Here is a 22037-nt window from a genome sequence, read left to right on the forward strand (position 1 = left end):
TTGGTGGAATGGCAGCTGCGAGCGGGTCAAGCAGCCGAGTGCTGACTGACAGGATCACTTTTGTTTAGCAAACAGTTAAACTCACTCACCAGAGATCAAGCAGACCTACACTGTAATTTCGCACAAGCTTTGGAAGTGAGCTGGGATGACGGATGAGCCATCACCCACGTGCCTCAGAGGCAGCCGGTACGGGGAGATGCTACTCTCCCTCTCCTACCTCCTAGGAGCTCCCGAGCGGCATCGTTGTCGGCAGCCCGTGTCCTTATTGACTCCATTTCCTTATTAATTCCCTTATTGATGTGCTCATTGCGTGCTAGGCAGATATGCTGTTTTGATGTCCCATACTTCTGCTGGCGCTGCCACTGGTTTGCGAAGCCTCTTGAGTAGCTTCTCCTTTCTGTAATCTGGGGAGTGTGGATCCATCCGGACCCACTCGGAGAGCAGACACCCAGTGAGGGGTAGCTGGGGGAAAGTCAGGGAAGCCTGTTGTGTTAGCAGCTGAGCTGCTGGTCTGCCTGCTCCCCAACAAGGAAATTCATGGAGTGAGTGGTGCTTTGGCTTCCCAGCTGTTCTTCCATTTTCAGGTCAGGACCCTGAACCATCAAAATCTAGTCAGGATATTACAGGTACTACTTCCTTCTCTCAAATCGTAGAGTAACTGGCCTACAAATCAGAGCAGCGATTGCAAAGCTGGAGCCTGTGAGGACGTATAAATAGCTTGGATGTGAAATCTGTTCTTATCTGTGATATCCGTCTAGGGTATTGCACTATATCCACCATCATGTTGCCTGTCCCACATCCATCACCTTCTCCACCGCTTCAACACAGCCATCGTGCGTAGGCACCTAGCGGAGGCTGCAAGGCCTACACACAACCCCCAGGCATTTCAGAAGGGGCAGGTCTGAGGGGAAAACACAGAATGTAATTCGCAACAGGAGAACACACTACACTATTTACTTACGCCGTTTTATTGCTTATTACACAGGCCCCAAAGAATTTCCCTGTGACAGAGGTGGGCAGAAGGAGTAAAAATAAGGAAAGCGTAAGCGCAGAGACACAAGATGATGGGATCAAGTAATGTGGCTTCCCAGTGATGGAGGCAGCAGGAGACTCCTGACTCCTGGTCTGCACTGCTGGGTCAGATAGTGAATGTGCAAGGTGGGGACAGGGGCTCGCTTCTCAGAAGTGCCAACTAATCCGTAAATTACTGAAGTCACTGAGGTACTAGCACCGGTGCCACTGAGACACTGAGCACCTAGAGAAGAGCTCAGTTGGTCTGCATGGCTCCAAGCCCTCCCGAGGCTTTGGATGCTCTATAAACAATAACACCATCAGCACAAACTGTGCTATCTAATAAAGTTGAGGAAATGTTTGCAATCAGATCTCAAAACAAGCTCTTTCATAATTGAAATACCGCAGAGCAGAAGACAACATTATAATTATAATAAATGGGAGCTGCTGAGTTGGAGAGGAGTAAAATATTTTGTCAGCAAATCCCATTTACACAAGCAGAGGTGATGTCAGTAGGAGCAGTTATGTTACTCTGTGTACTAGCATGTTCACTGCAGGGCTTGGATAACGTTTGTTAGTCTCTCTTCTTTTTGACTTACAATAGCCTTTTCTGGTAAATTGGAGAAAGTTTGGAGACTAGCTACAGGAATGACTGGAGGACTGCAAAAATTTGCATATCACTGAAAACACTAGCAGCTACATCAGTGGGTTGTATCAAGCAGCAGGTTAAGGGAGGAGTTGATCACTCTATGGAAAATAGACTTCTGGCAACGGGCTCTTCAGTGTGGCATTTAAAGGTGTAAACAAATCCAATGACTGGAAGCTGATGTTAAACAAATCAGACTAAAAATAAAGGACGACATTTTCAGCAACCAGGGTAATTAACCTCCAGTACGACTTATTGATGGTTGTGCTGGATTTTCCATTCCTGGAAACATTAAAAAAAATAGGATGGAGGTTTTTCTAAACGACTTCCTAAATGCCCAGTGTAATGAAACAGAACAGAATGCTGCTCAAAAAAGCTAAAAATCACCTTCACCCAGGTTCAGGCCCTCCTCGGTGACAGCTTAACCTGGGTGGCTTAGGAGCCCTTGGAGGGCCTTTTGTATAACCCTGTCAGCTGGCCAGAAAAAAAACACAGATGTAGTTTCTGGAGTTTCCAGATGTACCACGTCAGGACTGCACCTCTCAACGTGCCCTATGGAACCAGGTCTGCCCTTACTGTCCATCGGAGCCAATCCTCACCTCATTTGTCCTTGCCACATATGCCCATTTTCCCCAAGGACATTGCACCCTCCATCCTTGCCAACCCCATTTTTTCCCAGCACTCATTCACCTGAGGGGCTTGTCCCTTCTCCCAAGCCCCCAGGACCCAGGTAAAGGAATCGGGAACTGAGGGGACCTGCTTGCGGCACCAACTCGGGCAGTGAGGAGCAGCTGAGGCCCTGGCTGAGCTGCACTAACTGCACCCATGGGAGCAGTGAGCAGAGGGATGCTGCTCACAGGGAGTGACCCCATCCATGCCCGGTCAGGAAGGCACTTTTGAGATACTACAGGACATACCACACATTACGGCCCAGCCCTTGGCCCAGATTTACCATGTATCTATGGGCAAGGCAACTCGCCCTCCTGCCTCAGCTTCCTCCTGTACAGAACCACAGTAATGATATTTACCCTGTTACTGCACAGGAGCATTTTCAGGATCAATTAGTTTAGTGTTCATGCAAAGCTCAGTGGACAGAGGCCTCAATACAAGTAGTAAGTACTATTATTATTACTGCACTTCAGATGGCTACAGCACTGGCATTTTCCAGGCATGCGCCATTAACAATTTACTAAGATAAATGGCCCAGGAACCTGAAAATGCACTTATGACAACTACCTCCTGCTTACCACTGTACATTCAGCTGAATAAATGACATCTCATTGCTCAACGTGTAGCTATGGTAACATTTCTATCCAATATATTGAAGTGTGCACACAAACACACACACATGTACACAGACACGTGGAGCTGGAGGGAAGCCAGGCTACCTCATTTAACAACATACAAACACCAAGCCAGAGAACCTTCCCAGCCTCCGAAAGCCAAGCTGCCCCCCGGGAGCCAGGGGTGAGGAGCAGGCAACCTGTCCCATGCCCAGCGGGGAAGGGCTGGGCTAACGGCCAGCTGCACCGCACAGCCACAGCCCCACCAGGTCTTCAAGGGACTTACTTGAGAGCAGTTTTGTAGTGGTAGATCGCCTCAATGTTACGGCCCTGGTCTTTCAGAAAATTAGCATAGTTGTAGTGCACCTTGGCATTGTGGGGCAGGGTCTTCACTCCTGAGCTGTGAAAAGGAACAGAAGCATGACAGTGTTAGTGACCATGTTACCGCACCTTCCCCGAGGTCCACGTTCTTCTCCTGGTCCCTTTTTCTGAAAAGTTTGCTTGGGTTTTGAGCGCCTTGTTGCCTCCTGCGCACTCGTGCCAACACAACTCAACGTTGCAACCCCAAGCTTGCCCCACACACTGCCACGCCACGTGCCGTGGGCAGACATAAATATGTGGCAGCAATTCGACTCGTCCCGGCCACTGTCACCACAGCCAACTCCCTGTGGCCAGACGCTGTCATATTTCAAAATCTGAACTATTAAATTGAAAGACCCTAAAAAGGCTGATATTCAGAGGGGAAAGTATGTAGTACTTTCTGTAATATAGCCATAACAGGCTCCCTACTTAAATGTGAGTGTCACGAAGTGCCTTATGAAAATTGTGATTTAAATCTGTGAGCTGCGGGTAGCAGAAAGAAGGTATCTTTTCCATACGCATCAGCCACTAGAGGGGATGCATGGCATACTCTGAGTAGCAAGCCGGCACTGCTTAGCGCTGCGTGGAGCATGGCCAGGAGGCGAGAGCTAATGGGACTCTTGCCCGCAGCTGGCAAGTCGTACGTTCTGGCGTTACAACACATGACTGAGGACATGTGGCTGCACAGCCACCCCATCCCTCCCCTTCATCTCCCCTGCCATGTGTAGATTGGACTCAACATTTGGAATTAATAATGAGGGCACAAAGACAAAAGGAGAAGAGAAAGCATATGCTTATTTACTTAATTGAGAGCACAGAAAGCAAGGTACACCTTGCACAGCTAGAGGAAATGCTGTTTCAAGGTTAAAGAGAGAAAGAAACCACAGGAGCACGTACGCTGTGGAAACATTTCCCCTGCAAGAATCCAGAGAAGTCGGTACTCTGTTTAACGGGGGAATCCTTTCCAGCACATAAATAGGCGCTCTCTAAGGTAATGGGAAATAAGGACGGATGAATCTGCTCATATAAAAGCAGACAAAGCACTGTTTCTTGCTCACAAGTAGACCCCTGCCAGCTGCTGTCTTTTCTCCCCCCATCATCTCTGACCCTCCTACCTCGGGTAGGAAAAGCAGGGCTTGAGAAATTCCCAAGTCTTGTTGCGTTGCCTTGTCTGTCTCTCCTGTCTAACTTTGGTGGGCAAGGAAGTTGATCATGACGAGACGGGGTCACACACAGCCCCTGCAACAGGGTGCACACCCTCTCCCATGGGGAGAACGCACCCACAGCTGCAGAAACCTTTCGTCGGGGATTTAATTGTAAAACGGTGGTGGAGAATCATAGTGGCAAATACAGTACCTTTTTGGTTATCTGCAGCCAGCGGTATCAAGCATCACTAATGCCTACTTGTGAGAGCTTTCAAAGCTTCGCCCACGGCTGCCTTACAGAGTTTAGCACAACACAGCCGTGGTTTGCCTACAGAAATTAAAAATACAGCTTGCACTTGGCTTCCTAATCATCAGGTATTTCCAAATTACTTACTGGGAGCACTACAGGAATAAGACGTTTTGTGACTAATCGCTGAATTAAATCAGTTAATTGATGCTATTCTTATGAGAATGATTTTCTATATTAGTTTTCACAAAGATATACTGCACCAGCAGCAAGTAATGTGTGACTGCTACGGCTGTGTTAATTTCCATTGGCCTTGGGAGCTATTAACTACACACTTACAACCTCTGGGCATTACTGGAATATTAATTCTTATACAGAGAGGGTTTCATTACATCAGTGCCAGCGTTACAGGCAGAGACACGGACAGGCACTCAAAACTGCTGCTATCTCAGTGCTTTGTGCAGTGAGTTGCTGGCTCTGCTACAGCCCCTGTCGAATCAGAGCAAACTGAGTTCGTGGCGAGGAGTGCATTACATGTGCACAAGTACTTCAGTTCTAATGAGATACAGTTTTAACAGTAAGATGCATATGTTTAAATATTTTAATTCTGGACTGTTTCCCTTTAAGTAGAATTTATTATTAATCCCGCTGCTCCCATTTATTAAACCGTCACTAATAAAGCTTCTTTCCTCTGGGTGCTGGGCTGAGGGTGACATAAGAAAGGCAGATACCGGTTTGGGTCCAGGCTCTTAGGATGCTCTCTTCTGCATCACACCGCTCACACTCCCTGACCTATTTATTCTCCTTGCACGGGCGGGAAGGGGAGAGTTTCATTTTGCAAATGCACATAGCAATGACTGAGGCTGCTTGGCGTCTCTGCGCAGTGGGAGGTAGGAGCAACCACAGCGCTGGACGCGGAGGGGATTTTTTTAGGAGAGTTTAGGCAAACACTCCTGCTAATTGATTTCTGACCAAATATGCTGTTCGCTCATTGACAGAGGAAACAATAATACCCACAACGAAAGCCAAGCAGGAAAGGGTGGAGTATAAATAACAAAGCAGAACACAATGTTTTTCCATTTCTGCTTCCTGCAAGCCCCCAGTCTCTCACAATTTCAATCTAATTTTCCAGCGTGCTTTTCCAAACTCTCCTATTTCCCTCTTCCCCCACCCGGCACACACGAGCCCTTCTGAAAACCTGTGGCACCCACTGGCCCCATCTGAGATCAGACATCACTTCTCCAGAGGATTTCCTTCCCTTTTGACTTCTACAACAGCAGTAAGGGACACAAATGGAAAATAAACAATAGGCAAACCCTTTTACATAACATTTCCTCTCCATGGAAAGGCAAAAGCTTACTAGCTGTAAATCAGAGAAATAACATACCACTGGTATTTTCCAACCTCAAAAATACCAGCATTATTACCCAAATCCCACTTCAGCTGGGAAAAGTCTCCTGTGATCCTCTCTGTTGTTTCCCTAAGTGCATGTTCTGCTCTGCAAAGTGACTGGGTGCAGGGCAGAGGCTTCATTGATTTTCTGTGATTTCCATATGAAATGTGCTCAGTTTACAAGGAAATGAGGCCACTCCTGCCTCAGCAGGAGCCCTGGGAGACTGATGGGGTCCCCTCTGCTTTGGGAATTATTATCATCAATAAAGGTTTTCTACAGCAAATTATTCTCTGGATGACACAAACAACTGCTTTTCTTGGCCTCCTACCCTTGTATTGATTTTCACAGATACTGATGTTGGGATGTATTAAGCTATTCTGTAGAAGGTGCACAAAATGCAATAGGACTTGCTCTCTTCATCTGAGCTAGGTTTGAGAATTAATAAAAGCACGCAGCAGTAAACACCACCTTTGGGGCTGGGTTGGTTTTTGCAAATTACTAAAGTCAGCAGACCTGGCTCGGGGGGCAAAACTGCTGGCTAAGAGAGTGCCACTTTTGTACAGGTCCTTTGCTGGTTACAACTGCGTTTCCAGGCACTGTCACAAATATGGGCAGTACATGCAGACGCTTTCCAGGACCGATAGGAAACGTGGCAGCTTCACAAACCTTGAAAAGGTGGGTGCAGCGGATGCAGAGGTTAGCCCACAGCCCTCACCTCCCTCTCCCTGGCTTCAGATATTAACACTGACAGCAGTTGGAGCCTGATCTCCTGGCCTGCGCATTCGCTCTACAGGGTAGTTCCTTGAATATTCAATAAGCAAGCCCTCCTTGCCCACCTGCCAATACAGTAAGACAAACTGCTCGGGGCTTCTACAGATCTGTCGGTATAATATGCCTCAAATATCTAGATCTCTATGTATTTGGCCACTTCTTATACTTGGGGTTCATTTGCTTTCCATTTAGTCCTTGCGCACCTATGTGGAGATGCAGCATTTCCTCAGACGCAGCGTCCTCCCCCACACTGCTCCTTCTGGCCAGGACCCAGTGGGATTTTTGCATCCCAAAAACTTGGCCCCTGGGCTGGAGACCTGTCAGGACAGCCCTTTAGCAGAGATGGCAACAGTGCTGACACTGGCAGCACAATGTCAAAGAGAGGTAAGCCTTGAGAATGGGACAAAATGGTGTGCAAGCACAAAACTGATAACATGCTGAGTACAAAAACATCCCCTGGACCAGCACAGAGAAAGCGTGTATAACAGAACAGGTCTCAGCCAAAGCCCAGGGAGTTGAGACAGACCAACCCTGAAGAAACACATCCAAGCAAATGGAGGAATGGAAAGTAGAAGCGAAGGGAAAAAGATAAGAGGGAAAAAGCAGTAATTAATTAAAGCAGCAAAAGAAAGAAGAATGAAGAACTAGGAATGGCAGTAAAGACTCCCTCAGCACATACTACTTAAAAAAAAATAAAACTCAACAGACAGAGAGACTACCAAGTAGGTTGATTTATGTCTCCTTTCCCACATCTATATATTTGCTCTGTTTCCTTATTATTTTCCCTCATACTACTTTACTGTTCCTTATCTCCTCCTCTGTCCTTTCTAATTTATTGCTGTTGTACATGCCTCCATCCACTTCTCCCTCCTCGCCTCATCAGCCTACATATAGCTTCCTCCTTCTGCCTCAAAGAGGAGATCTCCCACTCCTGGGATGACATTATCTTCTTGCTGTACTATTCTTCTTTTGCATTTCCTACCCAGCAACAAGAAGAGTCCTACCGTATTACAGACTCATGATAGATGTATAACACCTATCAAAGAAGATCTTAAAAGGACAACAAAAAGGCCAATATGGTTAAGCAGCATAGTAAAGAAGGCTATAAGAAATTAAAAACACTCTTTAAAAAGTGAACATCACAGCTACAGAAGGAAAAGGAGTATAAACTTCGGCAAGTTAAACACAGACCATAATTAGGCAGACCAAAAGAGATTTAAGGAAAAACTTGCTAAAGCCATCAAAGCTAATAATATATTAGGAAATCCGCCAAAGATGCCCTAAGGCAAATAGATGATGGAGGTCTAAAAGTAGTCCTTGAAGAAAAGGCCATGGCAGAGAAGCTAAATAGATTATCTGCACCAGTGCTCACTACAGGGAAACCAAAGGAGGTTGCCACACCAGAGCCTTTCCTGACAGGGGCAAGTCTGAAGCACTGTCTCAAACTGAAGCAGCAGTAAAAAAGGCTTTAAACACAAATTAACACCAAGAATACTTATAAATCCATTGGGCCTGGAAGTATGCATCCAAAGCAAATCAAACGTGAAGCTGCTATTAGCTGTGGTATGTAACCTATCATTTAAATGAGGCTGACAGAAGAGAAATGGGAGGTGATGTACGTGACGTCATTTGGCTCAAGGGGAGGGATGTGGGGGGCAACAGCAAGTTGTGTCCAAACAGCAAGTCTGGTTTCCACTCCAGGTAATTTGGGAAAAAACATAATAAAGACTAGTTCTAGCAAAATTCTGGGTAACTACAATCCAACAGAAAACAATTAACTTCATGTTTTGCAGAAAGAAATTAGGTGGACAGATCTGTTGTTCTTTGATGGACTCAACAGGTACGTGGTGCTGAAACTATCGAAAGCTTTTATGAAAATCCAAACATAGCCCAGTCAGACAGAATCATATACATCAATGTTGTGCACCTGAATGTTCAAAAAGGTTTTTGATAAAAATCCCCTCACGAAAGACTTCCAATTTCTTAAAGGCGTCATGGAATAAGAGGGAAGGTCCTCCTGTGAATCAATACCTAGTTGAAAGACAGCAAGCAAAGAGCACAAGTATAGGAACAGTTTTTACAATTGAAGAAGACTGCAAGCTGGGTTCCCAAGAGACATGCACTGGCATCTGAGCTGCTTCACATGTTCACAAAGGATCTGGAAAGGGAAGTGAACAGGGAGATGACATGTTTGCTGATAACACCAACGTGAATCACACAGCAGGAGTTAAAGCCAACTACAAATTGTTGCAGAAAGATCTCATAGTATTGAAGGCTGAGCAAGAAGATGGCAGATGAAATGCAATTCTAGTACAGGCACAAGTATCAGAGAGTGTGTACACACACGCTATATCTGCATAAATCTGCACAAAGATTGATGTCTGTAAATCAGATATTCCCACTCCCAATAGATATCTTTGAGCTTGTGTGGACAGTGCTGTGAAAATATCACCCAGTGCTTAGGAACGGTTACAAAAGGCAAGTGGAAGACCAGGGATTAGTACGAGAAGAGAACAAAAAACCAGAAGACAGTCCTACATTACTGCGCTGCACACATGTCTTGAAAGGTGATCCTGGTCTCCTGCACAAAAGGATGCATTGGAGTTTGAAAGCATCCAGCAAAGATTGACAAACAGGATCAGAAATACAGAACAGCTTCCACATGAAGAAAGTTCAAAACGAGCAGACTCCAGCATGAAAAAGAGACAGCCTTGGGTGAGGGCATGGGGAAGGCACAGAAGGCAGAGGACAAGTGACAAGCTGACGGTTACTCATGACTCATTCAACACACCAGAACTAGGGGACACCAAACAAGACGATCAGGCAGAAGGCTCACAGCATACAAAAGGGAAGTGCGCACACTGTGTAAGTTAATGACAGAGCCCGGTGCACAGGACACTGTAGAAGCCAAAACTATAAATAGATTCGAAAAAGCAGTCAGAGACATTAATGGAAGAAAAGTCCATCAGTGGCTGTTAAAAGCAAAAAAAAAATCAAGTAACTCCTGACTCAGGAAGTCTTTAAACTGCAGATTACTGCAAGCTGGGAAAGGACTGGAGAGAAGCGTCACTGCTGCTGGCCCTGTTCTTGCATCACTTTTCTAGGCATCTGCTGCTGATTGCTCTCAGGGGCAGGCCATGATACCAGGTGACCCAGCAGGAGCGCACCTACATTCTTGCCTTCTCCTCAAAAGCCCAGGGCAGATCTCCTTCCTGGAATTGTCCCAAAAAGACCTGAGCTGAAGAGTGAGCCAGCTCAGCCCAAGCCACCGAGCCCTGCATACTACCTTGGGCAACACCAAATCCCTACCTTGAGGCAAGGTGTATTGCTCTAGCTCAGTGCTGCATTGAAGCAGTGGCACCATTTCTGAATTTGAGCTGGTTTGTAGATGGCCATCCTGCTTTGAACAGAGGTTCCAGGATGGACAGAAGTCCATTTGCATCCAATGAAGCAGACATAATCTTATCGTCCTCTTCTGCAACAGACCCCCTGGCACCCCATTATCACCCCAAGAGTGCTCCGCAGTAGGAGGAGATGTCCTCCTGTCATTCACTCCAGCTCAGCTTCATCGTTCTTAAACACAGGTGATTACAACTGTACGCAATGCAATACCAGATGATGCCTGCAACTCAGCATATGGAATTGCCATCTTCCCACTCCCCTTTCAACAAGAGAGTTGTCCAACTTGGAAACGCATCTGGTTTTCCTCTGAGCAGCCACCGTTGGCCAGAAGGGTTTGGACTGGAGGTGCGCTTTACGGGGATCGCTGCGCGAGCCCAGACTGGTCACCATGGCTGCTGTTGTTTGAACAGCAAACAGCGTTTCAAGGAGATGGGCAATGAATTATGTCAGAGTGAAGAAATCCCTATTCCAGATTTTTGGGGGAAAAAAATCCCACTAAAGGAGCTCCAACCACTTCAATAGTGTTTCCTGAAGACCGAAAGGTACACATAAAAAATAATTTCATACTCTTTAGTGCTGTGTAAATTAAACTTTGCTCTGGCCAATAAGTTAGAAAATAAAGCTAAGCAACCCATGAGCAGATCACCTGCATTTCTGCAATTACTTCACAATTAGACAACTGCTGAAAGCAGCTGGAGGCAAATGCAATACATTTGCTAGCAAAACACAAAATGAAACAGTCTGTTTCAGTGCAAAAATATATCAAAACGAGGTTGTAAAGAGAGCTGTTTGGCAAAGAGTAATCAAATAAAATGAAATATGTTACATTAAGTTTGGCACTTCATGGCATTTCATTTTTGTCATTAAGAACATCGCTAAAGAAAATTCAATATATTCAGTAGCGTTACTATGGTGTTCTGGAGGGTTGCAACTTAACTTTGCTATGTCTTTAAAAAGGAAAGTGTTACATTATTGGTAAATCTACAGAACTGAAGTCATTTAAAAACAGCATGTCTTAAAAATGTGATTGCCAGAACCAAAGTTTGCGCATAAGCATATAAAGTGCTGACACCAGTTTTTGCACAGTTGCCAGAAAACAGAAAGTAGGTGTTATTTTATAATAATCAAAATGTTAATCACCGCAATGCATCAGTAGCAGGACTTGTGCTAAGAACACAATTCCACGTAACAAACTTATTTTAAACGATACAAAAACGCAAGTATTCTCCCGTGGTCACCCATACCTGAAAAGGGATTCTCGTGACAGCCAAATTTCGTTCTGTTTCACGGTCTTCCAAGAGAAGAGCAGCAGCAGTAAAGCAAAGAGGGTCAGAACAGTAATTCTCCACTTACTTAACCATGTAGACAGCTTTTTTAGACCATGGACAAAAAGGATGCAGTACCCCATACTAGGGAGAAAAAAAAAAAAAAAAAAAGGAAAAGGTACCAAAAGTTATATTCCAGTATTCCAGTACTCTGGTTTATATGCAAGACCATTCAGTATTGCATTTATTACACAATTACAGGGTTTTTTTGACTAATTATATTTTCCAGGCTAACAAACTCCAATTCAACAGCAGTTTTCCTCAAGTCACTATACAATTTTCAAATCAATCTAAATGATAGACCCAGATGCCAGAAGTACAGTAGTGTATATAATACCATCCAACATAATGGTAGCTTACACCAGCCCGCGGAAAGCAGCTGCTCTTCTAAACAGCAAGCTAAGAAAGCATCGTGTAATAACAGTAATACTGAGCACTACTGGAGCAGCGTGGAAGTGAAAAGCATTTTAACATAGGCAAGTCTCTAAACAACCCCATTGGTGGCCACTGTTAATTCTAGTTTACAAATTGCGAAGCTGAGGCGGGTGAGCGAGCGCTGTAGCCAACGCCACAGCAAGAGCGGGTGGCAGAGGCCACATCAAAAGGCAGGAGTGCCTGCCCGGGTCTTGCACGTCTACGTCAGGGCCAGCCCGTCCCTTCTCATGCCGGGTCCAGAACAGCTGAGATGTGCCAGCAGAGCTTCCTCGCTGCCCTTCCATGAAACCACACACCATCTTCTCCAGCGCCCAGGCTCCCGGCACTTTCATGGCTCTCCATGCATAACCACTGAGGCATTTTCTGTGAAGCGAACCGCATTGTGAACTGAAGTCTTATTCCTGTATAACTTTAAATCAATTCAGTAACTATTTACCTTAATTCAGGTGCTATGTTCATTCTTCCAATGATGCCCCTCTGAGTTGGAAATGGAGCGCTTTCAGTTGCTGTACTTAGTACCCCACTAATTCTACTTGGCATTTTTAAAAAGGAATTTCAATTATAGCTATTAGCTTATCTGTAATTCTTCAATGCTGTTACTTAGCACCTGATCTAGTTTTAGACTTAAAAGCTATCTTAGCCAAGGCAGCTACCCCTGAACAAAAAAGGGAGCAGAAGGATCTAGAATAACACTTGGGGACCACCAATACCCGGACACAAAAGAGCAGCCCTCCCCAGGACTGGCCCACCTTGAGCCCCAGCCGAGCCCCACACTTGCACACGGGCAGGCTGGAGGCAGACAGCTCATGGCACCTGCCCGCGCTCTGGCCGGAGACCTACAGGCTTTCCTTGCTCTGCACCGAGACGTCGGAGCAACTGTCCGGTGAGACTGCTACGAGGTAAGAAAAGCTAAGAAAACAATTCCCCTGTCAGAGGCGACCTCGCAAGCGAGCACAAGATACGGCAACAGTCAATCTGGAAATCAGAAAAAGAAAAATGGCCCATCTTGGAGGAGCAGTGAGCGTGCTTCTCGCCACAGTTTCTCTGCCCTCTTTGGAGGGCAGGCCACGTTGCTATTGCCTGGGCTTCCTAAGGATGGAGAGGTACAATAGTTCTTGCCTTTACTGAGGAAAAAAGTGCCTCTGTTGTACATACTGATCTGCACCAGGCAGTGGTGCTGTCTCTGGCACAGTACAGGTGCTGTGTAGGACACTGAGAGAGGTACAGGCATGGGGAGGCAAATCTGACAATCATTCAGTACTTCATTGTTGGGTTAGAGTTCTCCTGTTTTTCAGAAGTGGGTGCAATTTTTTTGTTTCACTTAACTATGCTTGCATTTTGCTGCAACACATTTCTTAAGGCACTTGCACTGTTTTTTTTCCATGAATTCTTTTGCGCACACATGTTTATTGCACCTACATTAACTGCAAGCAGACATTTAGAGCTACAAACCGAGATGCTGGTGCCAAACAATCCAGCCTTTATAGCTATTGAACTCTACTTTAAAAGCTCTGAAAAGCTAATCTTGGTAATAAGCCTTCCCCTTCCAATAAGAAATGCCTTAAAAACCTGCAGACAGTTTTCACTCTGTTATTTTGCCTTTCAGCAATTTCATCCTTCCCTTGGAATTAATTATCTGACATAAACATTATTTAATTGCTTTAGCACAAGGCCATTTTCAAAGGAAGTTCCCTACACCTTCTCATTTTCAAGAATAGGCCTTTTCTAATAGAATCATGAATGCGTCCAGAAAACAAAAAATGCAAACGTCAATGTCTTGGTATTTATGTCAAACCCTGCCCCAGCTGTTGGGAATTTCTGCCTTAGCAGCAGCACTCAGTCTGCTTGTCCAGGGCACAGCCAGCACTGCGTTACAGCTTACACAGCCACTGGAAGGGTGCTGCTTCCAGGGGTTTATTCTTGAACATCTGCAGTGCATTGCCACAACAGTTTCAGAGAGATGCTGGGTGCCACAGAGGAGTAAGGGCTCATCTCGGACCACAGCTCCGGCAGTGACACAGTGCAGGTACGCAGCAGTGCCCAGCTCCGCATGGCACCTCCCTCGGGGGCTCCCACAGCACTTTGCACGGGACATCTGCTGCAATCTTCCTCTTACAGAGCAGGAACCTGAAACGTGGCAATAAAGCGATTTCCTCTGCTGACAGGGGACTGGCAAACAAAATACCGAAGTTGTAGTCCAGGGCTCTACCCACAACACAGGGGGGCAGGCAAGGGAAACCAAGGTATCTTGCTGAGAAGCCCCCAGGACTCCCTGAAAGATAAACAGGTAAGTAACCCAAAGACAGGCTCTACATCCACACCCAGCAAGGCAGCAAGACTACAGGATTCAGCAGTAAGGACGAATACAGAGGGGAATGGGTTCCCAAATGGCTGCTGGAAGGGGATTACAGAGTTAACATACCAGAACCCCAAATCACAAAGCTGGGTGAGGTTAAAGGAGTGATGCTAAAGGGGCAAGGTTGAAGCATGATTTACACTTTAATAAGACAGAGATAACCATGACAACATTAGGACTGAGTGGTAGTTGTGCCACAACTATAGCCTTAAGTAGCCTACAGTCAATGTACTTGCACTATGAAGTGCACGGGAAACCAAAAGAAAGGAAAAGAAGAAAAAGGATCAGAAAGCATGAAGTAGATGAGTATTTTTATTTTTAGAACCTGGCAAGTTTGGCTTAAAACCTCAGACGATTTCCTGCCATGGATCATCAAGGAAAGGGTGGGGAAGACACACCCGCATTGTCGGGGACTTTTCAGTGTCAGGTGGAGCCGCAACTTTTTGCATGGCTTTATTTATGACATGGTCATTTCAAGCCCATCCCCTGGCTGAGGGAGGATCCTACATTCCTGGCTGCAGGTCTTTTGCAGACCAAGGACTCCCAAAGCACGGAAAGCACTCATGTGTCCTTTGTTGCCAGGAAAGCATGTGTGTTTGTGATTTCATGCCGCAAATTGTTTGCAAAACAGCTCCCTGCAACATCCCCAAAGCTATTGTCCTTAGTAGTTTTTGCGTATCTCTTTACGTTTCTACTTTAGGGCCAAACAATTATGATGAAATCAGGGCAAATCCAGACCCCTCCTCCAGAACCCACGGTCTGCTCTAAACAAAAGAAAAAAGTGTCCACACCAATGTATTAAGCATCTGCCAAAAAAACATAATTATATTACTATTGTTTCCTAGTCCCAAAAATGCATAATCCCTGGTACCCTACAACACACTTGTTTCACACTAGACTCAATAGTCCTCATACAGAAATTAGCTTGAGTACAGAGATCATGAAGTTTTGAACCAGTAAAGCACCAAGCTTGCTAAGATGGAGATGCTGCAGTGGCATCATGCCCCAATGGTTGCTGGACCTGGAGAGCCCCCCACAGTGCTTCACCCATGGGATGCAAGTTCATCCCATTTCCCCTTCTTCCCAACCTCATGAGGCTTCAGATAAGCCATCTGAAGCTGTGCTGAGTTTCAGCGAGTCAGCAGCAGCCCAGGCAGTGGTGCTGTGGTGGGAAGAGCCCATACAGGTGAGACTGCACTTATCTCAGTAAAGTAATTTGCCTGGCGACTCTAAGACACTTCCTTTGTGGTGAATCCTGACGTGACCCTGCCATCACCTACAAACACAAAGAACATTTCCAATACATTTTCATCTCAGAGTGACGGGGGACTCAATTCCATATCAAAAGTTAGTGCTGGCTTGCCAGGAAATCAAATTTTACTCACATTTACAGAAAAAAATGAAAATATCTCAAAAGGACCTTTCATCACAGACCTATGTGCCACTTGAAAAACTTACTCTTAGGTACTGCATTCCAGATATCTCCATAGTTATCTGCCTATGTATCAAGGCTGGAAGGTTGTGGGTTTGGGATTTGTTTGGGGTTTTTTGTTAACTCTAGCATTTCCTAGGGAGGGGAAGAGAGGGGACCATTTTTCCTGAGAGGGCTTTTCTCTTGGCATTGTCATCCCCTGTCATGCAAGCACTTTTCTGAAATACTTTGTAGCAAAAACAAAACAATGGGAAACAAGCAAAATCCCCAACCCACTATTATTTTTTTAAGTCCATTTTCCACTGGATTACTGTAAAACTGTTAAGATTTATTTTTTTTTTTTTTCCCCTGTAGGATAAGCAACAGCCTGCTACAGCAACTGTTCCCCACTCTGAAAAGTCCATGCCAGCTTGGTCCCCCGGGTCAGATGCAAAGCAGGACCTGAGGAACAGCCTTACATGTTAACATGGTAATAGTTTTTCTGTAGGCTCACAATGAGAACACTTATTACAGGAGAACCTGTGGCTTCAGAAATTCAATGATGCTGCGGGGGAGCTCGGCACAAGGACCAACAGGCCAATGGTTTCACGATTCCTCGCGTTTCAGACTCCTGCGGTACTAAAGCGGTACCTTAGGCGTGTCCTGAACTGCAGCGAGGGCAGGGCTGCACCCGGCAGGCAAACCCTCAGCATCACTGCCGGGTGTTTCTGACAGATCGCACGCAGGGAGCTGTGCAGTGACAGATTTTCGTTCATAATTTCCGTGATTTGTTAATATCGTTCCACCTGCAAGGAAGCGAAGTGAGAGGAGGCAGCAGCAGATGGGAACAAGGTGGCACACAGACCCCGTTTCCCACGACGCGCTACCCCTATCCCCCAGTTAAAACAAGAGCCAAAACAGCAGATACTTAATATTTGCAAACACTTCTTCCATAATTAGATCACAAATTCAACCTTTCCTTTGGCCATTATGGCTCCTTGCCCAAGGCGAGGCTGTTACTGACAACGCTCACAGGAGACTCCCCTCTCCCTCCATGGATCAGGTTTATCACTTTTCAGTGAAAGCCAGAAATGGCTTCGCTGCATTTTGTTCTTGGCAAAGGCATCTAATCAAAGACAGGTGTGGTTAGTGCCGCAGCCCAAGATTATTGGGATGTCCTGCTACAGCTATCTGCCTGCATCGGAAACCATCTGACCTCCTCCAGAAACTGCCTGGAGACCTACTGTTGCAGAAAGCTCCTAAAAACTGAGGCATGTTCTACCCACGCATCTTAATGTATTTTCTGAGCTGCACAGCACAGGTTTCCGCTCCCCTCAGAGCGGGCTGAGCACCGCAGTTCGTAGGCACCGTGCAAGAGGGAACCAACCTGGACACCAGCGTTGCAGCCCCAGCCTTTCCTAACCCGCCCAGGCAGGGCTGTAAACTCCAGAGTTAAAAAGGGTGTGGGGGGAGAAACCATGCAGAAAAGATGCCTCCTTCACACTTTTTAATGGTTATTTTGGGGAGGTCAAATCTTGTGAAGTAATTGGGTGTTTTGTTGGTTTTTTTTTTTTTGAACTGATTTAATCTCAACTACATGCATGTAAACTTGGGAATAAATCCACTGATTTCATCAAAGCAGTTACTCCAGATTTCAGAGCTCATCTTAGGTAAGAATCCAGATGCATACATACGTATCAGTTAGGAAAAGAGTTGCCTATAAGCAGTCTATCAAAGCGTGGAAGAAATATTGCCCTGTTTGGGGGCTGCTAACGCAATGAAAGGGATTATCTCAAAACGATACTGAGACCAGAAAACGCACCTGGCTTTGACATTTCACCCCGGAGGCTCTTTCTGGGCTGCAAACCTCCTTCTTGATTTCCAGCACTTATTTAAGATGACTCCCTTTCCCTCCATAAAAACTAACCCTCACTTTCAAAGCTGCTCTGAAGCAAGCTTAACCCTTGAGTGCATAACAAATTAAGAGCGCACTCTGCTGCTGCCCTTCGAGAGAGTGGGGAGTGCAGCCTTGCAAAAGACGGTGTCTGCTGCCAGCTCCAAAAGCTGAACGCAAATATTTGATTCTCTCGGTTTTAAAGTTCCCCACAAGCTTCCTTGCCGGAGTCCCACACATGTTACCTGGCACAACACACTTTTCGTGTTCCCGGTCCAAGCCGCTCCAGCTCTGCAGCCTGAGCTGAGGAAATGCACCGAGAGGAAGGGCCAAAGTCAGCTGAAATGCAGCTTGCAGGCAGGGCTGTTGCTGCAGGGGAAAAAGGCAGTTCATCCCTGTTAAACTCAGTGGGTCTGCTCACACTTCTCTAATGAAGAGCAATTGATGGCAAAAAGCACGCTTGGCATGCCATGCGGGCTGCTCCTGCCTCACTATGCAGCAGTCACGATGCGGAAGGGAGCGCTGGCGAAAACAAGCATGGTCGAGGTGGCTCTTTCTGCCCCAAAAAGCACTCTCAGGCATGGAGCTCCAGCAACACGCAGTGCTGGCAGGGTAGCAAAGATGCTGTTTTATAACAAATGTCAAGATTTCCAAGGCTGGAGCTGTTTTGGGCCAGGATAAAAGCTGGACTTTTAAAAAACGTTTTTGCCTGGAATAACACTGTATTTGTATGTGCACCCTAGTTTGCACTCAGGTCACCCAGAAAAGCCCAAAACTCAGAAGTATAAGGCACTCACTGCAACCTGGATCACCCAGATTCAAACCGCTGCACCAGATCAGGCTGAGAGCTGGGGATGCAGTGAGAGCACTTGTAGGGCTCCGAGCTTGGGGTCCCCAAAATTCTCCAGCTGTCAAAGCCCAAGTGCCGATCTGGAATAACCATGGTCTGCTGGTCTAAATGTATTCCAGAAATTTTGAGAAAGTTAACTTTGTGCTGCCAAGCTTACTGCTGGATCAAGAATTTCTCTCCAAGCTGGTACAAGGCTAGCCTAAATTCAGCGAGTTACAGGCTCCTTTGATGGAAATGCAAGCATGGGCCTGAATCAGGTCTGGATCACACTGCCACCCCACTAGGGGATCCAGCAGTGTGTAGATCCAGTGCCAATGATCCTGAAAAAAGCTGGGGTGTGGCAGATGGACCGTGACTTCCCAACTCTCAGATGAGCGTCTCTACCAAGGAGGCAATTCTGGGCCACATCTATCCAACTGTCCATTTCTGTCATCCATGTCCTTTTGACCATAAACTCCATCTTGGGTCAGAGAAGTCTTTTGTTTCCAGCCTTTTTACCTAAAATTTCACTGTAGTCAGTGCACCTTGGCAAAAAGTTTTGGGTTAACTAAAATGTCACATTTTCCATGGGAAAATCTTGTATCAAAACTTCCTCAACCAGTCGGGACAACGAGTGAAAAACTTGTGGGAACAGTCACGTCTTTAGACTAACTGTCCAAAGGCAAGACGGATGCGGGATGTGCCTCCATCACACACAGCCAGCCAGCAGCATTCACTGTGTAGCTGTTACTGGTACTGAGTTTTGGGGACAAAGAGAAAAGCGTCATTTAAATTGCCAATCACCCAGTAACGATGACATAGAATTAATTTTTTTTCCCTTGGTTACTAGAGGTTTTAAAAGACATCAGAACCACCATCAAGATATAATATTTAGCATACAAACTAGATCCCACTGGAAAAAAAACAAGCCTTACAGCTCAGAAATATGACTGTGACAACCAAGTAACTGGCAGTATACTTAAGTTACTACTGAATCTGCTGAATAAAATGTCAAATTTTCACCAGAATTAAGAGGCCTTTTCCTGGAATAAGGTCTGCAAGTCATAATACAAAGACATAGAGAACCATAAACACTGGCAGAACGCATCCAATTTGGAGATACCTTATATGAGTTAGTGTTAGACTTTGTCCTTGGCTCTAAATTAAGAGCTATGCAGGCCTGTATTAAAGACACTTAGACATGATCAGCTAAGTCATCAAAATTATTTACCTCCACTAGCAACGTGGTCCTCTAGTCAGAACATGCTGTAATTAGAGAAAATGCAGGAACTCTTATTTTCCTTATTGGAGAGAAAATATGGACTAGGCATGAATGATTTCACTAACCTTTGAATGGCTATTTAACATTTGGACACATTTGCCTTCCCTTCCTTCCAATAACTCACGTGATAAACAAACCCACTTCATTAGAGTGTTTGAGTCCAAGATTTTCCTTCCAACAGATTCCTATCTGAAATATTTCCAGGTAATACAGAAACTTTTCAGGCTTTTGATTACTACATGCATTACAGAAAGAAAACAGTTTATAACTGAAAAATCTGATATAATTCCATGGGGATTCCACAGAAATTTCCCTAATTATGTAATTTACTGGGTAAGGGTCTATATGGTTCAGTTTTAATTAAAGTACTGTAATAACTTCTGGAATTCTATAGTAAGGATATAATTTTCCATTCAATTCCATCACAAGTCTCCAAAAACTTCATGTAAGAAACTGTTTTCTATTAAATTTCTCATGGCATCTTCTTAAGGGCAGCATATTCCCTTGTAAATAAGAATTTCTCTTTTAATCAGCACAACCAAGTAGATTATTTCCACAAGCTGACATTAACTTAATTTATTACTATTTTTAAAAGCAATATCCTTACATATATGTATTTTTTCAAGAGCAGAAGTAATGCATTTGAAGGTTTTCCTTTAACCTGATATATCAACATTAAACCAAAAAAAACTTTCCAGTATAGCCATCAATGCTCATACTCAACACAAATTTATCTTTTTACTGAATCAACTGTACATGGCCAAAATGCAACATGCTTCTCAAAAGCATGTTTTAAATTTAGTTGAGATAACACAAGACTGCAGTCTAGACCAAACACACCATGAGCTAATCTTTTTCAGCTTTGCAGAATCATTTTGGCTTTTATTCCTATGTCTTTACCGCCTTTTGCCAAAATATCTGGCACTGGTGTCTCAGCATTATTTGCCTGCATTAAGAGAGGATGGCTGCTTTGATTTCTCCTTGAAGTGTTTAATAGGGGTGGGCAAGCCTTCAAAAGCTGGGAGCTTAGGTTTGGATACACATCTGAAAGGTAGATGCTTGCGGCATTTAGCCTTTCTACAAGCAGTTAATTCTCATTAATTAATGGGAAATCTCTCTGCCCCCTTCTGAAGGGCAGAGTGGAGTCATTATCGCTGGGATGGGGAAGCAGAACTGGAGTCGCGCGCCTCAGCCAAGGTCCCAACCTCCTTTCCTCCAGCCACAAGACATTTTGCAGACTGCTGCTCAAATTGACACCCTGAAGCAGGGATGGGCACCCCTCAAGGTAAAAAGAGACCAGGCTGGGGCTGGGGTCTGGCCCACCGCCATCACGTAACGCCCTCCCAGTCCCCTCAGGTCCCTCGCTGAATTACAGGGAGCATAATCCAGTTCGCCCCTTTTAACTTCGGTGGCTCCGCGGCCCTTGCAAGAACAGCAGCAATAGAGTAAGGCATTAAAATCATGGGTTTTTTTTAAGTAAATGGAACAGGTGTGACTTGTATGAGATATCCAAATCCCAAATGAATTGTGGATTTAACTTGAAAGCAGGCAAAAAGCTTAATTATGCTGCTGAATTGAGATCAGGGAGCAGATAAACTGGCTCCACAGAGCCAATGGGACTTTCACTGCTGACTTGCTGGCGTTGGGGTTTGACTCCAATTGAAAAGCAAAGCTGCTTCTATAGATCAGATGATCCCTTACCAGATCTGATCTAATACTGAAGGAACGCTGAATAAGTAAACAGGAATTCAGTTCCTGGTAAACTTGGAACTTCAAATAACCTTAAAGAAAGGAGTGGCAAAGGAAACTGAAAAGACAACACCATCCCATTACACAACTGGTCTTTAAGAAAATTAAGATAATGTGGAAAGCATAACATGCTCCTCGAAAAGAGAAGCACCAGTAAGTCCCATCCTCAAGTGGCTGCCTTGTAAGTAAAAGGGACTTCTGCTCAGGGATATTCAGGTTCATAGAAATTACAGATGATTCCACTACCTACCAGGTTCCTTTTCAATTGCAAAAGTTAATGTACAGAATTACACTAATTGGAATGAATGCATTAGCACAAAGAATCAAAAACATGCTCTGTGCAAAGGCAAAACTTCCATATGGTCCTTGCTTTGCTATGGCACGAGGAAAGCTTTAACATGATGTGTTAAGTTCCTGAAAAATACACGTGCGCTTTTTTCTGGATGCTGGCTTGCAGATTTTTAGATAGACACTGAAGCAAATATTCACCTTCTAGTA

The 22037-nt window shown here is 45.1% G+C and overlaps 1 protein-coding gene across 1 annotated transcript in view; it reads right to left on the minus strand.

Annotated features, from left to right (window-relative positions):
* TMTC1 (transmembrane and tetratricopeptide repeat containing 1) overlaps nt 1–22037 on the minus strand; it is a gene marked incomplete at its 3' end in the record, with an annotated part of 117694 nt that overhangs the window by 20266 nt on the left and 75391 nt on the right. The window contains exons 9-10 of the mRNA XM_010287917.1: nt 11503–11667; nt 3227–3340 (exon numbers count right to left, since the gene is read on the minus strand). Coding sequence (XP_010286219.1) covers nt 3227–3340; nt 11503–11667 — 279 coding nt within the window. The remainder of the gene's footprint in view (nt 1–3226; nt 3341–11502; nt 11668–22037) is intronic.

This window comes from Phaethon lepturus, unplaced genomic scaffold, assembly GCF_000687285.1.
Source record: "Phaethon lepturus isolate BGI_N335 unplaced genomic scaffold, ASM68728v1 scaffold13510, whole genome shotgun sequence".
Classification (NCBI taxonomy): Eukaryota; Metazoa; Chordata; class Aves; order Phaethontiformes; family Phaethontidae; genus Phaethon; species Phaethon lepturus.